Below are 22,734 nucleotides of genomic sequence, written 5' to 3'. Positions count from 1 at the left end.
GCTCTTGCATTAGACGTTCCACAATCAGTCATAAAAGAAGTAGATACTGTTTTGTTTAATTTCATCTGGAAGAACAGACCGCACTATTTAAAAAAGACGATTCTATGCAATCCAGTTGAAGAATGTGGTCTGAATGTACTTGATTTTAATACTGCTAATTGCGTATTTAAGAATAAATGGATAAATAATTATTTATGCTTTAAAGACAAAATATGGAACATCATCCCTGACCTGATTTTTGGAAAGTTGAGAGGTTTGGAATTTTTTTTTGAGATGTAATTTTGATGTAAACAAGGTTCCGATGAAGCTATCTTGTTTTCATAGACAGGCTTTTTTGTTATGGATGCTCATTTATAAACATAACTTCTCTCCACACAAATCTGTAATATGGAATAACAAGAATATTGTGTTTAAAAACAAATCTTTATTTTTTAGAAACTGGTATGATAACGGTATTATACTGGTGAGACAGTTATTTAAGAGTAATGGACAACTTTTTAATTATTGTCAATTCCTTAATTACTATAAGATTCCAGTGACTGCTAAAGAGTTTGCAATAGTTTTTGATGCCATTCCTGGTGGCCTTATTCAACTCTTATCGGGTGATATATCCTCTGAATGTATTTCTGTATATAATACTCAGATAAGCATTAATGGTGTGGAGATTTTAGATAAAAAATTTAACAACTTATTTATAAAAACAATATGCAGAAATACATCGTTACCTAAGTGCAAACCATATTGGAATTCATTGTATAATCATATTGAATGGAAAAAGGTCTGAAAGTTACCTAGTAAATACTGTCTCACCAATAAAGTTAAAGAAGTCACATATACAATTATTCATTTAATTTACCCAGTGAGACAAGTAGTCTCAATATTTTTTAGAGACACGGAGACTACATGTGTTTTTTGTAACTTAGAGGAAGAATCCATAAAACACTTATTCTTTGAATGTGTGTTTACCCAACTTTTTTGGATTGATATTGAATATTTAATACTTAAACACACAAAATTAAAGATTCGACTAACTGGTAAAGATATATTTTTATTATTTAAGAATAAGAGTTTGGAACAAAATGTGGTGATAAATCTGTTAATTATATATGGAAAATACCATATACACAAACAAAAATGGGCAAACAATAAACCTAACATCATACCATTTAAAACTGAACTGATGCATTATATTGAAACTCTAAAAGATACAAGAAATAAAAAGGCAAAACGAATGTATAGAATACTTGAAACCTTTTCTCTTGTTAATTCATTTTAAGTTATCCCCTGGTTTTATTTGGTTAATTATTATTATTTGTTATTGTTTTTTCTTTCTTTATTTTTACTCTTTGCTGCTACTATAATTGTATCAATGAGTTCAAAAAAAAACAAAAACAAATTTATCAACAGCGCATGCGCGGATAACAATCCGGTATTCTTTGTAAAAAAAAAAAAAAAAAAAAAGAAAATGACTTTGTTTCCCGCGGAACAGTAACAGGCTTCTTTAGAAGGGGAGGAAGAAGGGATAAGAGAGATCAGGAGGGCACTTTTTACCTTTTTAAAAAGCACAAGACTGAATAATAGAATATGAGCTAAGTGACATGGTGATACACACTCTTGTACAGTAGGTGGCGGTATGCACCTTTAAAATTTGTTTGCAACCCGCCAAAAAACGAAGAGAAGAAGAAGAAGTACAGGCTTCTTTAGTTCACGTTTTAATCATATTGAACCATGCCTATTTCCTGTTCAGCAACTGATTGCTCCAACCGCTTTGTTAAAGGGTCAGAGATCCGATTCTACAGGTAAGAATGAACGGTGCAGTTATTTGTTCCAGAGAAACACGTGAGCATGGTGTTGTGCTTTGCATTATTTACATGGGCACAACTTGTGTATATATGCTCATACACTGGCAGAAGTGGTGTTCCGATTAATTTTGGGCTTGTCGTTAATGTCACGTAATGCACTATAAATGCTACTTTAGGATTTTGACGACTTTCCCTCCTCACTCTTTGCGTCGTGTTTGTCTGTGCTCTTTCTTCCTTAATATTTAAAGTCTAGTCAATTGGTCATAGTCCCAGATGTAAAGCCAAAAACACCGTAACATGTCCAGATATTAATATCAAATAATTGATTGATTAATCGGTTACCACAATCATTGATTTGCTTGGTCCGAGTTTGCTATGGCAAACTAAAGGAATATTCCGTGTTCAATAAAAGGGCTCAATCGACAGCATGTTTGGCATAATGTTAATTGCAAAAAAAAAAAAAAAAAGTCGACTTGTCCAGTGAGGCACTTACAATGGAGGTTAATGGGGCCAATTTGTCTGCGTTAAAATACTCACTGTTTCAAAAGTATAACCACAAAACATAAACGATATGTGTTAACATGATTTTAGTGTGAAAAAAACACTTACATTTTTCTGTGTAAAGTTATATTTAATTTTACAATTTTGTTGCCTTGACGACGTAAAGCTGTGAACTCTAAAAATGACTGTATAAAAAGACAGAACTTTTACAGCTCAAATTATAAACAAGTTTTAACAGAAGAATTAATGTAAGTGCTTTTATAAAATCATAAGCTTCACATTTCTGCCTTTAAATCCTCCTAAAATTGGCCCCATTTACTCCCATTGTAAGTGACTCACTGTATCCTCGATTACTGTATTGAACCTGTAATATTCTGGATTTGCAAAGTGTCTGACTTCACACCATTGCTGTAACCAAACAATGCTCAAACAAAAATAAACCAATTTTCCTGAAAAGTTAATGCATGTTGCAGTGACTAATGGGGTTGTAGCCTTCTCTGCTGTCTTTCTTCTTCAGGTTTCCAATCAGCAAACCTCAGCTGGCTGAGCAATGGGTACGAAGCCTCGGGAGGAAGAATTTTGTTCCCACTCAGAACTCTTGTTTGTGCTCTGAGCATTTCCAGACTGACTGCTTTCGTGACTATAATGGAAAACTGTTTCTCAGAGAGGATGCTGTGCCTACTATTTTCACAAATTCTGGAGGAGACGGTTCAAAAGTGTGTTCTTGCACTTGAAAATCTTGGCATCCAACACAGCAATATAGTATATTAAAAATATATATAAGAACTTCTAAAAGGCAGTTTGACTCATGTATGTTTATTTCCTTGCCTCAAGATTGAGTTACGGAAAAATCGAGGAGGAATAGTGGCGAAGGATGCAAATGAATCCATTCGGTTTAGTGCGCATGCTGATAGAGCCAAACAAATGGCAAAGGACAGAAGACAACCAATAAGAGACTCCAGCCTGAAGGTAACGCATACATTGCTTAATTCGCAATTGCTAACATTTAGGTTAGTCTGTTTTAACTTCTCTGCATGTCTTTATCACTACATCTCATTTCACACTTCTGTTGGTGTTTAGTCTCATGGAGAAAAGACTTTGCTTAAGAAAGTCTTGCTTTGCTGTAGATTTTTGTATGTGAATATACTGATGTTCTTAGGCTAGACTCCAGAGAAAATAAACTAAACTTTCAATTGCAATCCATTCGAACACCAAGTGACATTTCACGGGCTACTGGTTGCATCACTTCATTCTCTTTAAGTGGAATACACAGACAATAAATACAAAAATAATTATATAAATAATAAAATTTAATTACAGCTACTATTAATAATACATTTATAATAAAATATTAATAACTGCCATCAAAATCCTTAAACAGCAAAGGACACTGCATCTTCCTGCACCCTTGCAGTCAATTCGGGATGGGCTTCAGAGGCACTTAATCAGTAATATTACAGTTCAGTCAGTATCCTTTAGATCTAAACTTAGCCTACCAAATAATCTACTCAGTTTACTCAATTGATAAATGACATGTATTACAGATAGCTAACTAATATTGGCACAAGGCCATTCAGTATAGCCAGAGGAGACCTAAAAGGCTTTTTTTCTTCTCTCCACAAACTAACATTGTATGAAGATTTTCATTCCTTGCTACAGTCGCTTTTGGTTTCCTCACTGGGACCTAAAGACAAATACATTTGGGCACAAAGGTTTTCAGTGAAACCGCTCAATGGGGACTTTAAGACATTAAAGATACTACAGTATCATTTTCTGTAAAGCTGCTTTGAAAAGAGTGTGTTGTGATAAGCATTTTACAAATAAAAATAACGACTTGTTCATATTTATATAGAGTTTTTAGTAAGCACTGTGAATGCGGAGTACCTGTTTTGTCATAGACTATATTAAACCAATTCATATTTTCCCTCTTGTCTGCTTGGCCAAAAGTAGTGTCTAATCTTTGGATGCACTGATTCTGAATTGATGCAAATCTGTGTTGATTTTCATATCATTGCTTCCCAGAATCATTTGTGCCATTTCAAAATGACTCAAGCTGCCCACTTTTTATATTTTAAATAATATAAGATTTTTTTTCTTTATTTCAGGGCAGAAGCACAAATGACCGGAGACGTGGAGGGGCAAAGCTCACATCAGGTGACAGGTATACTTGACCATCTAGATTTACTCACCTTAAAAGGATAATTCATCCAAAAATTAAAATTCTCATCATTTACTCACCCTCATGCCATCCCAGATGTGTACGACTTTCTTTCTTCAGCATAACACATTTGAAGAAAAATATCTTCTTAAAATGCAAGTGGATGTTGAGCTGACCTTTTGAAGCTCCAAAAAAAATCACAAACAATCTGCATAAACGTCATCCAAACGACTCCACTGGTTAATACCTTCTAAAGCGAAACAATTGCTTTTTCACTTTTTAACTATAAATCATCACTTCCAGTCAGCAACAGTATACGCATTCACAAGAGGGCGGTGTTCACGCGGTCTCTCGTGTGAAGTATTCGTGTCGGCATGTTTTTCTCATGTTTGTGACATGCAGGATGAGCACGAGCGCACCATTGTGAGTAAACACAGATACAAATACAGATCTAAACCAAGCTTCTGTACAGCATTCCTCCTACTCTGTTGTAAACAGTGCTGCTCTTCAGGGTGTGTCGCATGTGCATCTGTTCTCGCGTGAACATGCCAATGCGATTATGCCACACAAGCGTACCGCTTCTGACCAGAAGTGATGATTTATTAAATATTGATCTTTTTTGCACCAAAAGCGATCGTTTCACTTTAGAAAGACATTCATTTAACCAGTGGAGTCGTTTGGATGATGTTTATGCTGACTGTCTGTTCTTTTTGGAGCTTCAAAAGTCAGATTACCATACACTTGCATTATAAGGACCTACTGAGCTAAGATATTTCTCTATTTTTCTTCAAATGTGTTCAGCTGAAGAAATAAAGTCATACACAACTGTGATAGCATGAGGGTGAGTAAATGATGAGAGAATTTTCATTTTTGGGTGAACTATCCCTTTAAGCCAGGGCCACACATTGCCGATCTTCCCAGTGATTTTCAGGTGTGCGTTTTATTTACATAATCGCTGGTCAGTAGGTGAAAGGCAAAACGTATTGGCGTCTGCCAGCGGGAGGTTGTTAATCACTTGACTGTCAGGACTCCCTGCTGAGTTAATGGTTACAGCTACTGGGAAAAAAGGATCCAACATGACAGAAAACATCGTTCTGTCGCCAAGGCTGGCTCTTGTGTTCTCAAGTCACCAATGAGCTTCTTTTACTGAAAAACTGACAAGACGTCAAGCTTATCTAAACATTTTCATCTGTGATTGCACTCAGCTGCATATCAACACAAATGCAGATTGTAATGCATAGTGATTCTGTCACCAAGCGTTTTCCTGCGTTTTTCTCCTACACTAAAATGACTAATTACATGAGAAATCGGAGGCACAACAGTCTGTTTTAATTGAACATAAATCCTTTAATCACAGCATTCAGAAAGTATTCAGATGCTTTTTTTTTTCTCATTTTGATATGTTGCAGCTGTATGCTAAAATGCTTTTTTTTTTTTTTTTTTTTTCACATTAATCTGCACTCCATACCCCATAATGACAAATCAAAACCAGATTTTTGATAACATTGCACAAGGTGCTTGAAGTACTTGAATTTGGCTTTTTCAAATTTAAGTCCTGGAAAACCCTTGAAAATAGCCATTTTTACCAAGAGGTGCTTAAAAAGTTCTTGAATTATATAAAATCAAAAGAAATCATTTAATAAATGAAATGTATTTATTTTCGGAAAAACATGACACACCACAGCTGAAGCAGGCAGCGCATAGACGGTGCTGTCACGTGGCACCTGTTACTTTTGGCAGCGCTGTTCAGAATGGGCCGATCACAATCAATTGTTACTGGAGGATTTAAAAAAATATATTTTGTAGATACTGCTGTGGCAGATTTAACAAGTATGAATCCTTGCAACTATCGGTTTTAATTAAAAATTACTCTCCAGAGTGTGAAAATTATATGAGATGTAAAACATTCTGAGATTTGAATGCATATCAATGGAGGATACAGTTTTGTGAGCCGTTTAGCACCCCCTTGTGTAAAGACATCTTTGTGTCTCAAAAAATAGGCTATTTCTGACAACATTTGGGTGAATATCAAAATATGTTGACAAACATGTCCCTTGACATTTTTGATCATGAAAAAGCTTACAAATAGCGGGGAAAAAAATTAAAAGGTATCATTCTATAACCTTTAATGATATGAAATGGCTTGACTCTGTTTTGTAAATTTTTTTAGAAAATATATTTGAAATTGTCAATTGCCTGAAAGAATCCTTGTCCCCTTCATCTGGTACACCACTTCTATAACATGCAAAGTGATTTATGTATTTATTTTGTACTTATTTTTAATACAAGCAATAGTGCAAGGCCAAACAAATTTACAAAAAAGCAAAACAAAATGATTAATCATTTAAATAATTTCATGGCATTGGTGTTATCAATGTTAAAACTTTAAATATAAAAAGATGTGGAAACTGATTTTTAAGGTCAAAGTTCAGAGGCTGCTTAAATATGCATATAGTGTTTTTTTTTTTTCCAGCATGTTAAAAAGTTATTAATTCACATTTAAACTAATATTTTTGCACAAAAATATTTGGTGTTTTACCCCATTGAACCCTCAAAATGTGGTGTTGTAACCCATTTAACCCTCATCAGTGTTAACTTGCTTCATTCGTGAAACAAAATTAAATAATAAAAGAGAGAACAACAACATTTTTATGAATAAAAATGTCAACAGAACGACCCATTTGCAATTTCATCAGTTCCTCACAAAAATCTGTTGTGTGACTTTAGAAAACATGGAGCATAGCACGAGTCATATGGACTACTGTTTACGGACCCAGTTATTCACCTTTGTTAGAAAGCGAAGTACGTTTTAAGGGAGCACACTACAATTGCGCATCAATTTCGTCATGAATGAACCAAGAATTGTTACTGAGAATATGTAGTTAAAGATGCTCATTGAGATATGTTGTACTTGTAATAAGTGTTGTTTTATAAAGATAAATTAACTGAATGAATAAAATATTTTTATTTAAAATGAACAAATAAAGAATTAGTTTTAATGACATCTCGAGCATAGTCCTTAAACAAATAAAAATGTGCTTGAAGTCCTTGAATATAACTTTGAAACATCTGTACGAACCCTGTTTGCAAATTAATAAAAAAGAAAACACTGAAATTTCATATTGACCTAAGTATACAGACCCTTTGCTCTGACACTTGAAATTTAGCTCAGTTGCATCCCATTTCTCTCTAGCATCTTTGAGATGTTTCTACATTTTGATTGGAGTCCAATCCATGGAGTCCATGATTTGGAAAGGCATACACCTGTCTATATAAGGTGTCACAGCTGAAAATGCATGTCAGAGCAAAGACCAAGCCATGAGTTCAGAGGAACTGCCTGCACAGCTCAGAGGCAGGATTGTGTCGAGGCACAGATCTGGCGAAGGCTACAAATAAATTCTGGCTGCATTGAAGGTTCTCAAGAGCACAGTGGGCTCCATAATTCTTAAATGGAAGAAGTTTGGAACAACCTGGACTCTTCCTAGAGCTGGCCGCTGGGCCAAATGGCAATCGGGGGAGAAAGGCCTTGATAAGAGAGGTGACCAAGAACCTGATGGTCACTCTGGTTGAGCTCCAGAGATCATGTGTGGAGATGGGAGAAACTTGCAGAAGGACAACCATCACTGCAACACTCCACCGATCTGGGCTTTACAGCAGAGAGGCCAGACAGAAGCCTCTCCTCAGTGCAACACACATGAAAGCCTGGAATTAGCAAAAAAGCACCTAAAGGACTCTCAGACTGTGAGAAACAAGATTCTCTGGTCTGATGAAATGAAGATTGAACTGTTTGGCCTCAATTCCAAGTGTCATGACTGGAGGAAACCAGGCACCGCTCAGCACCTGCGCAACATCATCCCAAGCACGGTGGTGGTACCATCATGCTGTGGGGGTGTTTTTCAGCGGCAGGGACTAAGTCAGGGTTCCCGTGGATCCTTAAAATGTCTTAAATTAATTTTTTCAAAATGTAAGGTCATAAAAAGTCTTAAATGATACAACAAAAGTCTTATTATTTAAAGAGGTCTTAAATTTGGGGGCGGAAAGACAGGAATCGTGATATGACCTAATGTGATTATCAAACTTCAAAAGAATACGATTTAAATAAATGCATGCGCTGCGTCCTTCAGAGAGAGATTGTGGCACTGTTGTATTTTCTTCAAGCACGTGGGGGCTTGTGAGTGTTTTCAGCTGTTGCAGAGCAGTTCGCAATCATTAAGCCATATTGGAAATTTATGACAAACGATCAATAATGATCAGTTGTTGATGATGATATAGTGTTGATGAAATATATAAAAGTTTTTACTTTTAATTGTTTAAATTGTAATACATTGTAGATTATTGTATGAGTGCACATTTTATTTCCCTTATCTTTTTGAATGAACAGCTAGAAGAAGTGAAGCCAAACATGTCAAAATAAGAGTGCCCGGTGTATTTCAGCCTTTAAAGTTAAAAGTTCCGTGTTATGAATCAAATCTCTTTTTTTATTTTTATTTTTTTTTTTTTATTAAATAATAAGAAATTATTTTCTTCAAAATACCAATTACCCCCCTGGTAACATAACAAATTGTGGAAAAACGAAGGGGTCTGAATACATTCTGAATGCACTGTACACAATCACACACTTTCACAAGGTAAAGTTACTCCATGAATTGCATCCTAAATCACTCTTACCATTGTTTATGCTCACGCGGTTCTCCTGTTGTTATTTCGGCAAGCTCCATGTGATGGGGAATCAGAGAAAGAGAGTTGGGTTGAGTAGGTATGTCTGTCTCCCATTCACCATTCTTAATTGGCAAGTGTGTCATACCTCCGACTGAAGACAACAAGATATGACACTCTCTGCCAAAATCAAGTCGTTTCGAGTCTGCTAGTGTGACGCCGACTTTATTCTTATCTCATTAAGTCATGATAAAATTAATGTTTTTAATTGAATTGCAGTTGTATTAGGGGTAGGGATCAGCAGGGACCTGGTGATACGATATTATATCAATGTCTGGATTGTATGGTTATATTGTTATTCTTTGTTAATGTATTGCGATTCAAAATTATGATTGCTATAATTGTGGCTCTATAGTCCAGTAGAAGAAGTGTGATAAGCTTGCCAATAGCAAAAATGGATTTATAAATATTACTTGCAAGTCAATAAACGTTCAGCACGTAGTCTATCCCAGTGGTTCTCAACCTTTTTGACTCCAAGGCCCACAATTGTCTGAGAAAATATTCAAAGGGCCCCCATGTAGGCTATTAGATATTTATATTATAAGATATATCTATTATAAGATATTTCCTTAACTTGTGAGTCCAGAAATGTCTAGAACTGTATATTCTTCATAAAAAGCAAGCTGTTGAAGGGAGTTATTACATTTTTAGCATTTTCAGTAAGTTGAATTATAAAAATTATAATAATCTATCATATTTTAAATAATTTTAAGAGCTGTTGAGGCCCCCCTGGAAGTGTGCTGAGGCCCCCTAGTGGGTCCCGATCCCCTGGTTGAGAACCACTGGTCTATTCGGTATACTGTCATTTGTTTAGAGCTGTCCTATTCATTTGAATCACTCATTTCAGTTAGTTCTTTTCAATGAATTCTTCAAACGGGTGAGCAAAATTGCCTTTCATCCGCGGTTCAGTTTCAATCATTTGGACAACTGACTCACGTGCTGAATCATTTCAACAGTGACTAATGATGGGCTACTTCAGAGAACAAAAATAGCGCTGGATGTGAAATATTTACCTTCAAACAACTGAAACCAACAGTGTATCTTTTCATTTGCCAGTGAAGAAGAAAGTCTGTATTAAGATCAACCACTGCATGTGCAGCTTTTGAAGAGCTCTGTATTGCAGGAAAAGACATTTAAACTAAAACAATATACGAACAAGTAGTCAAAGTTACATGTATCGTGGTAGTACTAAAGTATTCTTTGTACCTTTTTACCAAGGTATTTATCTATCAAATTACCATGATATAACAATCATGTACCACCTCATTGTACCTCTTTTTGAGATTTAATTTGTTTTTTTAATATACAAGCATTAGATCAAATTGCAGCTGATAATGTTTAGTATTTCATATTTATAAATAATTTGAAGATTAAATGAAGCTAAGTACTTTAGTAATGTAGCTTGTAGTGGACTTTGTTTTCTCTAGTAGCTTTCAGATTATCAGTTTTGGCTTCGCATTTTCTTCCTGTAGAGTAGTTGGTACTTCAGATACAGTTGTGCTCAAAAGTTTGCATACCCTGGCAGAAATTGTGAAATTTTGGCATTGATTTTGAAAATATGACCGATCATCTTTTATTTAAGGATAGTGATCATATGAAGCCATTTATTTCACCTAGTTGTTTGGCTCCTTTTTAAATCATAATGATAACAGAAATCATCCAAATGGCCCTGATCAAAAGTTTACATACCCTTGAATGTTTGGCTTGTTACAGACACACAAGGTGACACACACAGGTTTAAATGGCAATTAACCTGTTGATGCTCTGACTCCACCCATGGGTTTGACTTTACTTTGCTTAAATGAGTTCACATTTACCATATAGTGTGCTGTTCAAAATTGTTCGTAATGTTGACAAATTATACATCTTTATAATATGTCAACTTTTTTTTTTTTTTTTTTTACTAGAATATAGTATATGTGAACTAATTTAAGCAAAGTGACATCAATTCTGGGAGGGGGGCCATGCACATTAACAGGTTAAAGGTTAATTTCCCACACCTGTGGGTTTTTAAATTGCAATTAGTGTTTGTGTATAATTAGTCAATGAGTTTGTTAGCTCTCACTTGGATGCACTGAGCAGGCTAGATACTGAGCCATGGGGAGCAGAAAAGAACTGTCAAAAGACCTGCGTAACAAGGTAATGGAACTTTATAAAGATGGAAAAGGATATAAAAAGATATCCAAAGCCTTGAAAATGCCAGTCAGTACTGTTCAATCACTTATTAAGAAGTGGAAAATTCGGGGATCTCTTGATACCAAGCCAAGTTCAGGTAGACCAAGAAAGATTTCAGCCACAACTGCCAGAAGAATTGTTTGGCATACAAAGAAAAACCCACAGGTAACCTCAGGAGAAATACTGGCTGCTCTGGAAAAAGATGGTGTGGTTGTTTCAAGGAGCACAATACGACGATACTTCAACAAAAATGAGCTGCATGGTCGAGTTGCCAGAAAGAAGCCTTTACTGCGCCAATGCCACAAAAAAGCCCGGTTACAATATGCCTGACAACACCTCGACACACCTCACAGCTTCTGGCACACTGTAATTTGGAGTGACAAGACCAAAATAGAGCTTTATGGTCACAACCATAAGCGCTATGTTTGGAGAGGGGTCAACAAGACTTATAGTGAAAAGAATACTATCCCCACTGTGAAGCATGGTGGTGGCTCACTGCTGTTTTGGGGGTGTGTGAGCTCTAAAGGCACGGGGAATCTCGTGAAAATTGATGGCAAGATGAATGCAACGTTATCAGAAAATACTGGCAGACAATTTGCATTCTTCTGCACGAAAGCTGCGCATGGAATGCTCTTGGACTTTCCAGCACAACAATGACCCTAAGCACAAGGCCAAGTTGACCTTCCAGTGGTTACAGCAGAAAAAGGTGGAGGTTCTGGAGTGGCCATTACAGTCTCCTGACCTTAATATCATCGAGCCACTCTGGGGAGATCTCAAACGTGCGGTTCATGCAAGACGACTAAAGACTTTGCATGACCTGGAGGCATTTTGCCAAGACAATGGGCAGTTACACCACCTGCAAGAATTTGGGGCCTCATAGACAACTATAACAAAAGACTGCACACTGTCATTGATGCTAAAGGGAGCAATACACAGTATTAAGAACTAAGGGTATGCAGACTTTTGAACAGGGGTCATTTCATTTTTTTTCATTGTTGCCATGTTTTGTTTTATGATTGTACCATTCTGTTATAACCTACAGTTGAATATGAATCCCATAAGAAATAAAAGAAATGTGTTTTGCCTGCTCACTTATGTTTTCTTTAAAAATGGTACATACAGGTGCATCTCAATAAATTAGAATGTCGTGGAAAAGTTCATTTATTTCAGTAATTCAACTCAAATTGTGAAACTCGTGTATTAAATAAATTCAATGCACACAGACTGAAGTAGCTTAAGTCTTTGGTTCTTTTAATTGTGATGATTTTGGCTCACATTTAACAAAAACCCACCAATTCACTATCTCAAAAAATTAGAATACATCATAAGACCAATAAAAAAACATTTTTAGTGAATTGTTGGCCTTCTGGAAAGTATGTTCATTTACTGTATATGTACTCAATACTTGGTAGGGGCTCCTTTTGCTTTAATTACTGCCTCAATTCGGCGTGGCATGGAGGTGATCGGTTTGTGGCACTGCTGAGGTGGTATGGAAGCCCAGGTTTCTTTGACAGTGGCCTTCAGCTCATCTGCATTTTTTGGTCTCTTGTTTCTCATTTTCCTCTTGACAATACCCCATAGATTCTCTATGGGGTTCAGGTCTGGTGAGTTTGCTGGCTAGTCAAGCACACCAACACCATGGTCATTTAACCAACTTTTGGTGCTTTTGGCAGTGTGGGCAGGTGCCAAATCCTGCTGGAAAATGAAATCAGCATCTTTAAAAAGCTGGTCAGCAGAAGGAAGCATGAAGTGCTCCAAAATTTCTTGGTAAACGGGTGCAGTGACTTTGGTTTTCAAAAAACACAATGGACCAACACCAGCAGATGACATTGCACCTCAAATCATCACAGACTGTGGAAACTTAACACTGGACTTCAAGCAACTTGGGCTATGAGCTTCTCCACCCTTCCTCCAGACTCTAGGACCTTGGTTTCCAAATGAAATACAAAACTTGCTCTCATCTGAAAAGAGGACTTTGGACCACTGGGCAACAGTCCAGTTCTTCTTCTCCTTAGCCCAGGTAAGACGCCTCTGACGTTGTCTGTGGTTCAGGAGTGGCTTAACAAGAGGAATACGACAACTGTAGTGTCTGTGTGTGGTGGCTCTTGATGCCTTGACCCCAGCCTCAGTCCATTCCTTGTGAAGTTCACCCAAATTCTTGAATCGATTTTGCTTGACAATCATAAGGCTGCGGTTCTCTTGGTTGGTTGTGCATCTTTTTCTTCCACACTTTTTCCTTCCACTCAACTTTCTGTTAACATGCTTGGATACAGCACTCTGTGAACAGCCAGCTTCTTTGGCAATGAATGTTTGTGGCTTACCCTCCTTGTGAAGGGTGTCAATGATTGTCTTCTGGACAACTGTCAGATCAGCAGTCTTCCCCATGATTGTGTAGCCTAGTGAACCAAACTGAGAGACCATTTTGAAGGCTCAGGAAACCTTTGCAGGTGTTTTGAGTTGATTAGCTGATTGGCATGTCACCATATTCTAATTTTTTGAGATAGTGAATTGGTGGGTTTTTGTTAAATGTGAGCCAAAATCATCACAATTAAAAGAACCAAAGACTTAAACTACTTCAGTGTGTGTGCATTGAATTTATTTAATACATGAGTTTCACAGTTTGAGTTGGATTACTGAAATAAATGAACTTTTCCACGACATTCTAATTTATTGAGATGCACCTGTATATTACCAATTCTTCAAGGGTATGCAAACTTTTCAGCACAACTGTACATTTCTGAGTAGCTCACCCAGCACATTTTAATTGTCACCATTCTATATGGTTTAATTAAAAACTTCTACGTTTTGTAGTTGACCTCCTCCCCCATTTTAATATGCCCCCTCAGTTTATGTCGCTGCCCTAATATTCTTAACCCTTATGCGCTGTTAATAAATAAATCACGTTCCAGTTGTTCCCAGTCAAAAGTGGATTTAGACCTTTTTTATTTTATTTACTAATTTATTAGCTATATGAGCTTGAAAATTTACTTTTTTTTGTTTTTGTTTTTTTACTTAGGAATTTTCTCAAATACTGAACCAATTCTCATAAATGATATACCATTTGAAAGCTTAAAGTCTCAAGAATCAAACTGTGTGCTCCATTTAAAAAAAAAAAAATAAATAATAATAATACAAACCAGATGAAATTACATGTATAAACACTAGATGGCTACTGAAATCTACTTATTCATCCATGTTTGAAGAGATGATTTCTAGATTTAGTCACACGTTCTACATTTAGATATATATTTAAACATTATCAAAGACTACTTTGTCAAAGTTTAGCATTTTGTTTGATTTGTTTGAGGTTATTTTTGTCCATTTTTGCATACCTGAAATGAGTAGAATAACAAGTAATAACCTAATTTATCCCTGGTTGTAACGTGTGTGTGCGTTCGTTCGTTCAGCATTGTAGATGTGTTATGGTCTCACTAATTCTGTTTTATAGTCTGACCAGTTCAGTTTTGTGTGTTTGTGTTTTGCAATCTTGATGTTTGGTAGTCTCACCCCTTCATGTATGTCTGTTTTTTTTTTTTTTTTTGCATTGTGGCTGTTTTTTAGATTTTATATAATAAATAATGAAAAACATTCTGTGATTTTTAGTGCTTCCCGTTAATTTCTTATGGCGGTCACTTTTGACCGGGAACAGTTTTTTTTTTTTTCTACCACTTAGACAAATCAAATCAACTCAAATTTCTTTGTGTATGCTCAGATATCAAATGGGCGAAAAGTTACCAAGTCTCGTATCCGTCAGTTAAAGGAAATGTTTCTTTTATTGAAGAAACAATATAAATTTTGGTCCAAATTGAACGAACAGTGCATAAGGTTTAAATGTCTAGCTAGCCTGATGTATTAGTAAAAAAAAACCAGAAAATAAAGGATGTTGACCTAAAGGCTTGGGTCACAGTCACCCATGCATGGTGAAATTCCTTAGGTGATGAAGGCGTGGTGGGATGAGAATATGCTATGTACAAAGCACCTACCCACACAAAGGTCATTGCCGACCCAAGCAACTTGCATCTGTTTAACGATGCAAATTTGTGTTAAAGTTCACCAAACTTAACACGAAATTTGCATAGGGACTTTTTGTCTTACCACTGAAAGTTCAACAGAAAATTACTGATTACGTAGATTCCCATTAAGATTCTTGGCATTTGAAAATCCAGTACAGTATCGTGAGGTAAAATACTCTGACATAAAGATTTTTTTCTCCGCCTCTAAATTGCAATAATTGTGTTTTAATAGTTGCACTAGCATAAAGCATTATGTAATGGCAGAAAAACCCAGATAGTCAAGCATTTATTATATGGCTTCTTAAGCATTGCAATGAACAGATTATCAATTAACGTAATCCCATTTATTTACTACAATTCGTGTCTCAACAGACAGACCCTGACTATCAAGAGTAAGGTGTATGACAGCAAAGGCCTGCTGATCTCATGTGGGAGGGATCTTTGCGACTGTCTGGATGTAGACTGTATGGGCTGCTTCTACCCGTGTCCCGAGTGCGGCTCACGGAAGTGCGGTGTGGAGTGCAGGTGTGACCGGAAATGGCTATATGAGCAGGTGGAAGTAGAGGGCGGTGAGATCATTCGCAACAAGTTTGCTAATTAGCTAACCTGCTGGGAGACAGAAAAGACGACACTACTTCTGTAACTGAGAATAGAGGACTGGCACTGGCTTTGTGTATGGACATCACAGAAGTATACAGTTGTATTGGTATATTGTTTATTTTTTATTGTTGTCGAATGTTTTTGAAATGCTTGTTGCTATATTTCCATGCTATCACTAATACATAGCTGTATTCATTGTTTAATTATTCCAGGATAATTGTCATGCTGTAGTCTAAATGTCATTGTTTGAAATTTGCTTTTACACTTACAAAAATAAAAGCAGAACATAAATCAAACCAGGGTGCACAGTGCTGATTCAGAGGTTTACAATGATGATCTCTTAACCCCATTTTGAATGCTGTAAATATTTGGGAATATGTAGCTACTGGAAGCTACATGTTTGTAAAATGCCTGAATAACATACAAAACCTGTATAGACATGTTGTTCGGGATACACAATGCTATATTTTCTCATGAAAATTTGATACCTGAACTCTGTATTGGCTGATAAGATACCAGTGTTCTTTTTTCAATCTGTGTAGAATATTGAAGGGGTGGGTGACCCCTGTCTCTTTGGCTTATTGAATACATTTACTAGCAATTGTTATAATCAAAAGGTAAAGTCTTCTATCCATGTGCATTTATTCAGGTTATGTGTATGATTATGAATGTTACATGTCATTTATGTATTTGGTCTCTGAGGGTCTGACCAATGTCAGGAATGCAGTAACAGTGGTTTCTCATTTAGCCTGGCTCCTAGAGAACAAATATGCATGCGAGTTGTAGTTAATCCATCAATAATTGATCAAATTAAGCAAGAGTTTTAGTGTAAGTTTTAGGTCACTACTCACTACTGTACCAAATGTATTTACTGACACAAATTCAATCTAAAATATATTTTAGTCTAACTTTGTTCTGTTGCATTTGGTCTTGTTCTTTTGTCATGTTTGTTCAAGCTGGATAAGGCCTGTGTTCCACTGAGGTCTGCCTCAACCTTGAGGGAAAGGTAGCCCTCGGTTTTGTTCGGTGTAATGATGTCATTGCAAGGATTGGAGTTTTAAAGAGTCGTTTGATTGCATGAGCCAAAGGAATTGAGCTCCAAAGGTATCTAAAAGGAGAAGAGCCTCTTGATTCATGATTCACCTCTGACCCCTATCAGCTGACCAGCTTGACTTAGTGTTTTAAATTATAAACTTTGATTGCATTCACACAGCTGAACAGAACACCATGTTTGGACATTTCTAGAATTATCTGTTCTATTCACCTATCAGAACTCTGTACTTGTAAGAGATTATGTCAATTAATTTGCATATGCCTATAATTACTGTTGTTTCAGTAGTCTAATTTAGTTAGAGGCTAGATCCTCAGCTCATTTTCTGTTTCTCTTTTGCCTTTGGAAATGTGGAGAACTTTGTCTTTGGAAAACTTTCATCTGATTGAAACGCAACACTTTTGTTTATTCTGGTCACTAATGGGTCAAGCTGTATTCCCCTATAATATCTGTACCTCACTGTGTATAACTGATTGGGAGTACTTTATATGAAAAGAAACAGAAACCTCCATCTACATAACAGCCTATCTTTATTGTTCTCTACTGGATAATGCAGCAGCAAAATTAACAGTAATTCCAGTGAAAGTCTTCACTAGAAAAGAAGATAGTTCTCTTTCCACATTTTTTTTTTCTACTTGTATCTGGGCTCTCATATTACACGCCGCTCTGAGAACTGAAAACAGCAGCATATCATGAGCCTCGCACGTGCTATGTGTGTGTGACCACAGCAGTACTCATTCAGTGAAGTGCGCTGCGCATGCAGACAATATTTATTAAACACAGTCTTTTGTAATTCACAAAAACCATCATATGTCTACAAGAGACTTTAAATAAAATGCATGAGTCATATGGACTACTTTAATGGTGCTTTAATGGTTCCATGCCATTTTTGGAGCTTGACGGTGTCAGACCAGTACCCAACGGGGTTAAAACCGTCAGTATCAGAGCCGATAACGATCCAGGAATCAGATTGGTCCTTTGAAACACTTTGTTTTACTCAGAAAACCATGCATTGTGCAGGCATGCTATGATGAAATCAGGAAACCTCTTTAGTTTGTTGCAGGGCATTTTAGTGTTTGTTTGGTGAAATCATCTATTAGATATTTTCTAAGATGTCTTTCTGTCTGGCCCATTTGTCTTAGTGTGTGCATTAAGGACACTCCACCTTGTGTAGCAGCCCTAGGAGCCTGGAATGTCAAGATGAAGAACAGTCTGTCATAGTCCCGGTTTGCCCCTGCAGCTGCACAATAAAAGCATGCACAAACAACAAAAAAGTTGGCTTTGGCCATGTTCACACTAATACCAAACGCATTGGCTTTCCTAAGTTTATGTCTCTCATCCACACTGGAACAGCAGTTCAATTCACTGAAAATCGAGACTTTCTAAAAACTGTTTCCATAACCGCATACTTTCGAAAACCATGACATTAGGAAATTGACAACTGAGTTTTCAAACATAAACAGATTAGTGTGGATGTGGCCTTAGTGCAGTGATAATGTATTATAAAATAATTCAAAGGTAGCAGTTTTGATAATTTTTCGAAACATGCAGATACCAATGGTCACAGGTCGGACAATGAAACACTCAGGGGAACGCTCACCCCTCCATCGACAATGGTCTCCAGAGCTGCGTCCGAAAATCTATACTGTCTCTCCTACTATAGAGTATGCCAATGGAGTAGTATCACAGAATCCTCCATATTCATAAAACTGTAAACCAGAAATACCCGGATGAACTACTGTTTTGAGATACTGAAGAGCGCATCGCCTGGACTCTTTACAATCCCATAATCCCTTGTGAGCTGAGGAGACGTTACGTTCAAAACACTGAATTTAAAAGAACAGTGGTGAACTGCGAGTTGGATGGCTCTTTTCAACTGTAAGTGATATATAAGAAAATTGTTTCTTGATTATTTTCATGGCTGTTGTTATTAGGTCATATATTCCGGTCTCGGGTCAATAATCATGTCCCTTGATTATTATTATTTTAAAAAACGTACTGTTTTAGTGGCTGAGAAGTGTCACTCATCAAATACAGTATATACTGTGACAGTATGTGATTTCGTACACAGGGTAGGTTTGTCTGTGTTCGTGCGTGTCTTTGGAGTGCAGGGTTTTGGAAGGAGGGAGCGTGTTTAATTCAAAGTCTAAATCTGGTGGAAGTTCCTGGATGGCTAAAATCGCTTACAGCACCTTTAAAGCCATCACTGAAAAATGAAAATTCTGTTATCATTGACTTACCCTCGTGTTGTTCCAACCCATCAGACTTTTTCCGTTGAACACAAAAGGAGATGTTAAGCAGAATGTTAGCCTCAGTCACCATTCACTTTCATTGCATCTTTTTTCAATACAATGGTTTCAATTTCTGATTTTAATATATGCGAAAAATCAGAGTATCGCAAGAACAAAGTGTGAATAAAGCCGCGTTTCCATCCCATGTGTTCAACAGAACAAAACATTCAACACATTTGGGGAAATTGTACTTTTTTTTAATTTATTAAATACTCACGTTTTATAGCACATGGACAAAACACTGTAAATAACTTTATCTGGGAGCAACAGTGCGTCATACAGTTTTGGGAGCGCAATATGTGCACGTTTCTCCGTCCTTATGACTTTGCCGTGTGGATCTATTTTATATTTTTCAAAAGTGTCAATAAACCTGCTCTCAGTACAGTTCAAGTTTGTGTTTCGACTTATTTTTGTCTGCAAACTCTTGGATTTTCAGGACACCAATATTTCAGAATTACCAGAGTGACATTTTAGATGCCAGGATTGGTGCACTGGCTAGTCCAGTTTTGGACCAAATATTCAGTCACATGGCGTTTTTGATGCGCATCTTGTATTCCTAATCAATTCAATAGGAGTTTATGCGCATTTCTTCTTATCGAATAAAAAATTTATCCACCTCAAGTGAACATATACATTTTTGATGCGCATTTTGGAGATTTGTTTCCATCCAGCAGTTTTTATGCAAAATCCCATAATGCGCATAAAAATACATGGATGGAAACCAAGCTAAAGATAGTGAATGGTGACTGAGACCTACTTTCTGCTAACATCTTTTGTGTTCAATGAACGGATGTCTTACGGGTTTGGAACAACATGAGGGTGAGTTTCAATCAGCTAATTATTTTTATTATCAGACATCATTAAAGGGTCTCTGTGGTGTGCTATAATTCATGTCTCTTTGTATGTAGAAAATTGCTCCTTTGCCTGAAAACTCTTTGATATTCATGTTGATTCACTCCTAATTTGATTGTTAATGGAGTCTGTTTTAGTGAATTTGCTCAGCATGTCAGACTCAATGCATCCTCACAGAGAATTTTTTACAGTTAGTCTCCGAAGTACAATTATAAACTCTAGTAAAAATACACTAATTTCACAAGTAGAACAATTTAATTTGAGTTTGTGTGAATAGCAATTGGGAACAGATGGTTTATCAATGGAAATAGACTCTGCTTATGCTATGTATGAGCCATTTTAATGGTGCAATTTGTACCTGATTAGATAATTGAGAGCAGGACCAACAGAAGATTCCTGTGATAACTGAATAAAACCTATTGGGAGCTTTGAGCCCCAACATAATCTGAAACAAATAAAATATTGGCTGTAATGTGTTATGGTATGTTAAATAAAGTGGTATATTACAAATAATCAATACACTTGTTCATTAGTTTTCATATAGTTGTTTTATTCCATTCTGCAATTTATAAGACATTATTTGTCATGAAAAGCCATTACTTGTCATTGAAAATTGTTTGTTAAAATTTTTACCAAGGGTTTTAACATGCGAACAGAGCAGGGTCTCAGGTTTTAAAGTGCATTACAGCTGGTTGTCTGCTGGCTGAGAACTCCACAATCTGTGATATCAGTGTTACACTTGCTGCACTCACAGCTGAGGGCCACAGGGTAGGTGAAAACTGAGTCAACCCCAACAGGGCAGCCTTTGAACTCATAGGTCTCGTAGGTCCATTCTCTGAAGTTACAGGTGTTCTGGTAGTGCTGCAACAATGGGCTACGGTAAACTCTTTCCTGCCAACATGCCAAATATAAAAAGATCCCTTTTATGAGGTGTGAAAGGAGGTATACATGTCTTACAACTTACCACTTAATAAGAAAATACTGTAGAGCTCTGCACTGCTGTTCCAATCCAGTTCAGTACATAGAAAAATTTAAAAGGTGAATTCAGTAAAAAAAATGTGTGTGTGTGTGTTAAACTGACCTAGCAGTGTAGATGCAGCATCATGCAAAAACAGAAGTTCTCATTTAAAGATGCTATTGTAGAACTGTGCTATTTGCAGTCATGACTGACTTCCACAGGTGAAAATGTCAAATTACAAGGGATTATTAAAATTAATAATAGTTAGTAATTAGGGATAGTAATAGCTCAGCACCATATGTAAAATAAAGCAGATTTTTATCTAAAACTGGTACAGTATGACCACAGTCTTGATCTCATGTGAGTGTACATAATTCTAAATATATTTTCCCCAAATAATATTAATTTATTTCTGTTAAAAAGTTTAGCAGCAGTTAACAAAAACGTTACTGAGTGCACCTTTAAAATCATTTACATATATAAAAAGTGTATACACATCAAAGGTTACAAGAACATTGTATTAGATTACCTGAGTTATGCAGAGCCCAGCACATGCAGTGGTGTCAATTGTGATGCAGCTGCCACATTCCTCACTTTCGACAGTAATGGAGATATTGGTAAGTCGACAGCTGGACCTGCATTCTGATCCTGCCCTCATTAGCACTGGCAACAGCATCGCCATAACAACGAAACGCATCCTGATCTGTGAATCATTGCAAAAGTGTTCAGCTAATTAAATACAAGTACTGAAATAGAGATTATAAAACTAAAAGTATTACGACCACATGCCATGTTCTTCTTGGGATTACAAACAAAGATAGATAATGCCTTATTCTTCACTGTTTTTCAACAGAAAATCACAATTGAAAGCATAACCAAATCCAGATTGCCTGAATGACCTTTTGACATGAAAAGATAAAACCTGACAAACTGGTCTATAAAGATTAGGTTTGGGCATAGCAACTGTAACTACTGGACACAGAACTATGTCAAAATGGCCAAACTAAACTGTAAAAGGAGTTCACATCAGTCATACCTGCTGGAGTTTTACTGAGACAAAATCATTTCTCCTCCATACACAAGGGCACTTATACCCTCATGTCAGACTTGACGCCCACCTCTGGTTGAAAGCAGCCATGTCTTATCATACTACTGCATTTGCTTCTGTGGAGGTGGCACAAATCTCTAAAGCCCTGTGGCCATGGCATTCAGTCTGGGAGAGACTTAGACAGAACAGGATCCATGTAAAGGCCATCACTGCTGCTCTGGTTTTCAAGGTCAGTAATCTGCAGCACAGTTGTTTGGATTGAAATATGCTGGAACTTGCTTGTCTCAGGAACACGGTTTCGAGAATGAATACAACAGTTCCAGATGTCTTCTCTTGAAGAACCACACATGTCTGGTTATTAATTCAACAAGGGACATTTTTCCGTTGAATGCAATGATTTGCTAAACAGGTTATATTGAAGAATTTTGTCTGTTCATTTAAAATTCTTAAAACTAAACTCTCTGCATCTGTTCAGTTTTTTTTTTACCTGCATTACTTTTGGAAACTTACAACAAACATCTCCTACTTTTCTCGAAACAGATGGAGGTAATTCCTGTATGCAAAGTGTT

The 22,734-nt window shown here is 36.6% G+C and overlaps 2 protein-coding genes across 2 annotated transcripts; one reads left to right on the top strand and one right to left on the bottom strand.

Annotated features, from left to right (window-relative positions):
* The first annotated feature begins 1,657 nt into the window (after positions 1-1,657).
* On the top strand, positions 1,658-16,910 carry LOC127454443 (ARL14 effector protein-like). Its single transcript, XM_051721646.1, has 5 exons — positions 1,658-1,799; positions 2,821-3,019; positions 3,138-3,272; positions 4,409-4,464; positions 15,738-16,910. Exons 1-5 carry the CDS (start codon positions 1,729-1,731, stop codon positions 15,964-15,966), a joined length of 690 nt encoding a protein of 229 aa, XP_051577606.1. The 5' UTR covers positions 1,658-1,728; the 3' UTR covers positions 15,967-16,910.
* A 3,921-nt stretch (positions 16,911-20,831) lies between these two features.
* LOC127449671 (gonadotropin subunit beta-1) lies at positions 20,832-21,814 on the bottom strand. Its single transcript, XM_051713233.1, has 2 exons — positions 21,647-21,814; positions 20,832-21,050 (listed from the first exon to the last, which is right to left on the bottom strand). The coding sequence occupies exons 1-2, from the start codon at positions 21,812-21,814 to the stop codon at positions 20,832-20,834; spliced, it is 387 nt and encodes a 128-aa protein (XP_051569193.1).
* Positions 21,815-22,734: the final 920 nt, after the last annotated feature.

Source organism: Myxocyprinus asiaticus, chromosome 2 (genome assembly GCF_019703515.2).
Source record: "Myxocyprinus asiaticus isolate MX2 ecotype Aquarium Trade chromosome 2, UBuf_Myxa_2, whole genome shotgun sequence".
In the NCBI taxonomy this organism is placed as follows: domain Eukaryota; kingdom Metazoa; phylum Chordata; class Actinopteri; order Cypriniformes; family Catostomidae; genus Myxocyprinus; species Myxocyprinus asiaticus.
The sequence above is the reverse complement of the archived record's forward strand: the minus strand, read 5'-3'. Positions and strand labels throughout refer to the sequence as shown.

Bases quoted from the DNA above. Each gene is read 5' to 3' on its own strand.
- LOC127454443 (XM_051721646.1), top strand. From the start codon at position 1,729: ATGCCTATTTCCTGTTCAGCAACTGATTGCTCCAACCGCTTTGTTAAA. The intron at 3,020-3,137 runs GTGTGTTCTTGC...CCTTGCCTCAAG, and splicing joins CTGGAGGAGACGGTTCAAAA to ATTGAGTTACGGAAAAATCG. The intron at 3,273-4,408 runs GTAACGCATACA...TCTTTATTTCAG, and splicing joins TAAGAGACTCCAGCCTGAAG to GGCAGAAGCACAAATGACCG.
- LOC127449671 (XM_051713233.1), bottom strand. From the start codon at position 21,814: ATGCGTTTCGTTGTTATGGCGATGCTGTTGCCAGTGCTAATGAGGGCA. The intron at 21,051-21,646 runs GTAATCTAATAC...GCATGTTGGCAG, and splicing joins CTGGGCTCTGCATAACTCAG to GAAAGAGTTTACCGTAGCCC.